Here is a 7,009-nt window from a genome sequence, read left to right as displayed (position 1 = left end):
ATATAGATAAACCCGACAAAAAACCTCATAAAACACATTAATAAAGATAGAAAAACTCTTGAAAAAGCTTTTATTTACTGTTATAGGCTGTTGCAAAAAATTCTACACTTGAAAATCGAGAAATCTGAATACACAAGCGCATACAGAATGTGCCAAAACCCCAAAAAAGACTCGTGGGGCTGCAGATTTCCAATGTTGATGAGAAATTTGTGAGGAAAACACTAATTTCTAGGTCCAAAACTGAATTTTGACCTCTTCTTGCTTCTCCTTTGTCATGCAATCCCAGAACGTGGCTTCTCTCCCCTCTTTCACTTAGAAACTCGCTTTCCTTTCGTAAATGGTCATTTGTCCTCAAACTACCCAACTTACACACCAGAGCTGCCACTATTTTTTACTTACTATATTTACAATGCATAATGTTACAAAGTGCCTCTACCAAGGCTTTAAGATCTTTTTAAACAAGAGCCATCCGTACATTTTATACAAAGAAAGAAAATCGTTTTCTAAAATCGCCCAACAACGTTTTTGAAACCTTGTGTTTCTGATCATCGCATTCCCTAGAAGACAAATATTTATACTTCATTGGTTCTCATCTATTCTATTTCAAGTTTCAAACTTCAAGTAAGCTATCAATTCTCTAGCAACATAATACACCTAATGCATGTCTTACTCTAAAGATTGACATGTTGTGCAAAGTGCATGAGCATATAGTTTCCATCTAGGTATGTCCGTATATATACAGAACTTATAAAACCTTTTGGAAGGCATTTCAGAAGTAGGCCAAAACCTTTGAAATTGATCTAATCAAGAGCTAGGATTAGACTTTTTTCTATGCTAAAAAGGTTCTTATACCACTTGTTACATTATGGTGGAGACATTACAATATCACTTACAATGATAGAGAAAATAAATCATTGCATCCCTTGAGAAAATATAGGTTTCATTGACCCTCATACATGAGCATTGCAAGAGGTTACATCATGATATGATACATCATTCCATGTCTCATAAGTCCTGGGTGCACTCTAGCACGTGGTTTCACATAGGTGCATATAGGCTATCACATCAATTATGCCAAGTAGACATCAATGTCACAGCCCCAACAATCAAAAGAATGAATCTATCTTCTTGTACTAAGCTCAAGGAGCTTGCTTGGCTGCAGAGTCTCTTCTCACAACTTGCAAATTTTGTCTCTCAATCTTAGAGCCTCACAATCGTGAGGTTATCTCTCATATACCTTCTGCAAATCACCGTCAAAAAACGTGGGTTAGGTCCATACCAGCAATTATCACTTGAGGGCAAGAATAGGTTGTATTCTATCGCTGAACAATGGGGCAAGATGTCAGGTGCAACGGAAGTGTTTATGGATTTAGCTCGAATCTAGGTACTCGACACAAACACAAGGGAGACTTTACTTCACTTGAAAGAATTGAACTGAACTGAAAGAAAGAGACGAGAGAGAGAGAGAGAGAGAGAGAGAGAGAGAGAGAGAGAGAGAGAGAGAGAAGACACGGTATGTCCGGTCCCAAACCCTCAAGGGCGCCCTTGCTCTATTGCCATAGCAAGTTCTTTCTTTATTCTTGCACCATGGGTCATGATGCTATGATGCTAAGTGAGGACTATGTCGAGGACGACGGCAAGATCTGTTGGGTTGATGGGTGAAATCTGAAAACGCTAAGTCTTCTGGCCGTGGATCATAGTAACATGGAACGGCAGGTCGGGGTCGGGAACAAGGACGTGATGGCAAAAGTTAGGAAACAGGGACGGGGCGAAGCGGCAAAAAACAAAAAAGAAAAGTTTTTTTTGGCATTTTTTGACCCACACACATAGAGCATAACTTGAACCACAAACTTACACTAAATAGACCAAAGACATGAGTCATATAGACGCAAATGTGCTAATAAAACATCGATGGCACGAGAATCGAGATGGACACAAAATGAAAAGTACATGCCACAAAGGCTCAAAATGAGTCAAATTTCAATGTTAGTTTTTCAAATTTTAAAAGTTGACTGTTGACTAATGTTCCCTGCCGTCCCCGGACGTTCAGGTTGCGTTCCCATCTGGCAGGCAGTCTGCCATCCGTCCCCGTCCCGGATCCGGGCGTCCCCCGTCTCTAGCCTCCATCCCCTGTTAATATGCTGTGGATCTGCTACTGCGGAGCTAATCTGCAACTGCCGAGTCGTACAAGGCTGGGAATGCGAAAACGCTGGCTAATTGGGGCTGAAATTGCAAAACACTAGGACTGTTTTGGGCTGAAAATAAACTGCTGAAAGATCTGCAACAAGGTGGCACTTGTGGCAAGGATTTGCTACTGGATGGGGTCGGGTTCAACGAGGCTAAGGGCTGAAAACTGAAAACGCTAGCAAATCTGGGCTGAATCTGCAAAACGCTAGGCAACCGGCGAGGATCTGCAAAAACGCCAAGGCTACCGCTGGATCTGCAAACGTTGATGAAGGCTGAAAATGCTGATGCTGTCAACTTCAAAAAATACTGATGTCGATCGTCCTTCAAAGACATGGCGATGAAGATGGGCACTGGTTCTGGATGCTCCATGATGAGGGTACTAAGAGGCTAAGAAGTCCGGGTAGGGACACGAAGCTTCCTTCAAGGTAAAAAAATAGGCAGTTCTTGGGGTTCCTTGGTCCTTGGTTCTTCTTGGATTCTTTAGGTTCTTCTCTTGAGTACGTGAAGCCGAAGCACACACAAAGCTCTCATACCAATGTCAGGTGCAACAGAAGTGTTAATGGATTTAGCTCGGATCTAGGTACTCGGCACAAACACAAGGGACACTTTACTTCACTTGAAAGAACTGAATTGAACTGAAAGAAAGAGGACACGAGAGAGAGAGAGAGAGAGAGAGAGGACACAGTATGTCGGGTCCAAACCCTCAAGGGCCCCCTTGCTTTGTTGCCAGAGCAAGTACTTTCTTTATTCTTGCACCATGGGTCATAATGCTATGATGCTAAGTGAGGACTATGTCGACGATGACAACGATGATGTCAACGACGACGATCATGAAGGTGTTGACGACGACGGCAAGATCTGCTAGGTTGATGGCTGAAATGTGAAAACGCTAGGTCTTCTAGCTATGGATCTACTATTGTGGCGGTACTGCGGGGCTGATCTGCAACTGCCGAGTCGTGCAAGGCTGGGTGGGAATGCAAAAAAGCTGGCTGATCTAGGCTGAAATTGCAAAACGCTAGGACTGTTTTGGGCTGAAAATGAACTGCTGGCAGATCTGCACCAAGGTGGCACTTGCGGCGAGGATCTGCTACTGGATGGGGTCGGGTAACACTCGGGTTCAACGAGACTAAGGGCTGAAAACTGAAAACGCAGCAGATCTAGGCTGAATCTGCAAAACGCTAGGCAACCGGCGAGGATCTACAAAGACGACAAGGCTACCTCTGAATCTGCAAACGTTTAGGAAGTCTGAAAACGCTGATGCTGTCAACTTCCAAAAACGCTGGCTGGCTCTATGAGAAAACGCTGGGGAGGGTCTGTGCACTGCTGCCTGTGCTCTCCTTCTATCTCTTCTGCCTCTATTGAGCGATTCTGTGCAAGAGAGGGTATGCAACTATGACCGGCCTGGACATGCACGTCCTGCTAGAGGCTCACAAAGGTGCCAAGATCAGTCCTAAGCTAAGACTCGTGCTAGACTATGGCAGAAGCATGTCCACGTGGCGCAAGTGAAGTGCCCACGTGACACAAGAAAGATTTACATCACGGCAATCCACACAGTTCGGAACCAAGGTCTCATCATTCTCAATTTTGAGCCATTGAGGTAAGCCCTTAACTACCAATCAAGTTTTTTACATATTCCACAAACTAATCAAGTTGTACTCAGCCTTGCAGACCCACTTGGAACCAATGACCTTTTACTTAGCTGCCCTAGGAAACAACTTCCACATACCATATCGCTCAATCGAGTCCAACTCACCTTGCGGACATCAAGGCACAATTCACTTGTAACAAGCTCTACATCCATCTCAATAAATCTGTCCTAGTGATTATCTTTAGATTTTAGATTTACAAGTGTATACAGTATTTTGCAACATAAAAAAAGGTCTAAACTTACAAGCCTCAAGAAAGGATACAACACTTAAAACAAAACGCACTACTAAGAGAGTCTTAACACACACAAAATGCTATAAAATATCAAAAATCAAAATCGAGAAACTTACTTTACTGAAACTTCATACAAACTCTCAACTTTAGACCATTTTAAATCAAGAATAAGATACTGCAAAAACTTCATTCCTAAATGTCAACATCATACAAACGAAGATAAGACAAAAGCAAAAATTCTGAAATCCTACTAAAGATAACAGATTCGAATGAGATTCTACAACGTTTAGAACCCAAACGAGGAATTCCATGGCAAAGTTAATCACAATTTCAAATTTCAATACTTGATAACATACGATCTTAACTTCACCTGCTTGTCCAAACATGAAGTAAAGACCATCACCTTTGCCATGCATAGCTTGGACAACACCTACACCATGCCTACTCACACCATTTGTAGATGCAGGTTTGTATGGAGTTAGTTCCTAATTAGAGCTTATTTTCTTAAACCAACAAACCAGGTTTATGTCCACCCCCACTAGTTTGAGCCATTTAACCACACCAAAAAAGCCTAAAAGTACTCCATGGCAAAGGTTATAAAAATCATCACACTCTACACGCTTACTAGCTCAAAAAAATTCGTTTACCATGATATAAAACTGTTTTGGAAGTGCCACTTACATCTACATTGGCCACAGTTCTGAAAAACTAAGGAAGTAAAATTATCATGTGCTCTCAGACCCCAGACAGAAGAACAAAAGCAATGAAGGGTTGCAGCCAAATAAATTCTGATTAAAACAAGAGAGACATACCAAAATAGCTCGATGAGCCCTAATTTTGGAGCCATCAGAGCTCTCAAGAACAAGGTCTGAGAATTGCTCAGACATGGCTTCAGGTGCCCAAGTGCGGAGGAAGGCAATGCGGGCATTGAGCTCTTCAATCTCTTTCTTGAGGGCGGCCTCTGCTTCAGAAGCTTCCTCATAGCACTCATGGCAGGTATCACCCCCACGAAGAGGACAGTAGAGCTCCTTGCAAGAGACGCACAGTTTTCCATCCCCTCCATGATTCTGGTGATGATGCTGATGCTGCTGGCGTCCTCTTGACCTTAACGCAGCCCCTGCACCTTGCCTGTGAAGGTGATGGTGGACACGGTGGAACTGTGTGTGTTCTTGTAAACGGTGATATCCATCTTCGTCTTCCTCCTCCTCATAACTGTTCTGATGAGGATCCTGCTCATTGTCTACAGAATGGCCATCATCCTCATCGTCCTCGTCTTCATCATCCTCGTGGTCGTGGTGGTATGGAAGCTTGCTGGCTATGGCTATGGCTGGTTGCAGGCACTCTGGCACCCATTCGGCCCAGTCCACAGAAGAGGATGAAGAGGCTGATTTTCTGTGCGAGACACGCTACGAACGCTCCATTACATATACACAAGAAGATTTAGAAATTTTCTCATGTAGGAAAACGGAGTCTTTCTTAGTGTTTTTCATGCAATGCATAACATGATGAACTTCTGCTCGAGAGGCACCGCATACCTAGCTAGGTACGATTGGGGGCAGGGGACCGCCGGTGGTCCCCTGCCCCCAATCGTACCTAGCTAGGTATGCGACGCCTCCCTCACAGAAGCTCATGATGTTGAGGTAAGTCACAATGTGGGAAATATTGTGAGAATTTGTCCAAAACTTCCTGTGATAGCTGAGTGAGAGACAAAGAGACGTTCTTCATATTTGATGAATTGGACCTGCGCCAGGGGCACTGACATGTATTCACATCTCAACATTCTACTCCTCAAAGGCGTGTCCAATCAAGCTTTTCCATGTACTTAAAAACAACATGAGCAAGAGCTACTTGATGTTGTTTTTTGTAGCAAATTGCACACATCCCGTGCGAATCGATACGAACGTCCTTATGAGCGCACAAGGTCGCTTGGCCGCCTTTGAACCCATGTCCCGGGTCACAAAAGAATAAAGACTCAATCGACCAAGCTAGCTACTTGATGTTGTTAACACATTTTGAAGTTTGGCAGCAAGAAATTTCCATGAATACATCATCCCATCTAACCCATACCTAAAGACAAAACCCATACGACAAGATGAAGATTCATAGTGGCCTACATGAAACTTACAAAGAGAGACAGAGAGAGAGACTGCAAAGATCCCGTAAAGGGCACGCATGCAGGGTACACCCTTATACAAAAAAATGGGTGGCTTGTTTCTAGGCAAGCATTTCCTAGCAAGCATTGTTTCACCCATGGCGAGCTTTTTTTCCAAGAAAAATTATGTGTAAAAGCTCATAATTTACTGGAAAAGTGGATAAAGTAGGACTTCATCAAATCAAGGAGCCACCTTCATAAATTCAACATGGCTAAAGCTGGTTACATGGTCGTGGGGCAGCATGTACTCCACTACTGCATACAAGGGTAGGTCAAATATTGGCTGAGGACATTGTGAACCTCCTCAACGGAGAATAGGTTGATGAAAAAGCATATGCTCATTTTGTCTCAAGCCTAGCACACAAAGAAAAACAACATACAAATGTTTACTAGAAGATAAGGCTTTTCTTGCTCTTCAAGCTCTGCAAAGTCGGGACAAGTACAAGATGGCTCTTTTTTAATCTCCACATTGTAGATGTGGCCCTCTAGTGCATTACTATTTAAAAGCAACTTGAAAATCTTGTGAGCTTTCTCCACTCACATCACTTCCTTTGTGATCTCGCTTTCATCTCAAGTGCCTTTCTTATTCGCTTGGTTGCCTCCTTTGAGATTGATAACTCGTATCTCACTCAAATCCCATTGCAAATACTTGTAATTGTGTTACTTCCACCTCCCTCATAAAGGCACCTTCATTGGTTGAATATGTTGTGGGTGTTGCAACATTGGTTGTCTCCACCATGTGCCACCTCTCAAGCAAGCACTTGACTTCTTCCTCTATTAAATTAGTCT

The 7,009-nt window shown here is 43.0% G+C and overlaps 1 protein-coding gene across 1 annotated transcript; it reads right to left on the bottom strand.

Moving 5' to 3' along the window:
* Window positions 1-788: 788 nt before the first annotated feature.
* LOC147464643 (uncharacterized) lies at window positions 789-6,014 on the bottom strand. Its single transcript, XM_086513513.1, has 4 exons — window positions 5,917-6,014; window positions 5,752-5,809; window positions 4,881-5,474; window positions 789-1,240 (listed from the first exon to the last, which is right to left on the bottom strand). The coding sequence occupies exons 1-4, from the start codon at window positions 6,012-6,014 to the stop codon at window positions 1,223-1,225; spliced, it is 768 nt and encodes a 255-aa protein (XP_086369639.1). The 3' UTR covers window positions 789-1,222.
* Window positions 6,015-7,009: the final 995 nt, after the last annotated feature.

The sequence above is a fragment of the Adiantum capillus-veneris genome, chromosome 1, assembly GCF_014529385.1.
Source record: "Adiantum capillus-veneris isolate H3 chromosome 1, ASM1452938v2, whole genome shotgun sequence".
Lineage (NCBI taxonomy): Eukaryota > Viridiplantae > Streptophyta > Polypodiopsida > Polypodiales > Pteridaceae > Adiantum > Adiantum capillus-veneris.
This window is presented reverse-complemented; position numbering and strand designations above follow the sequence as displayed.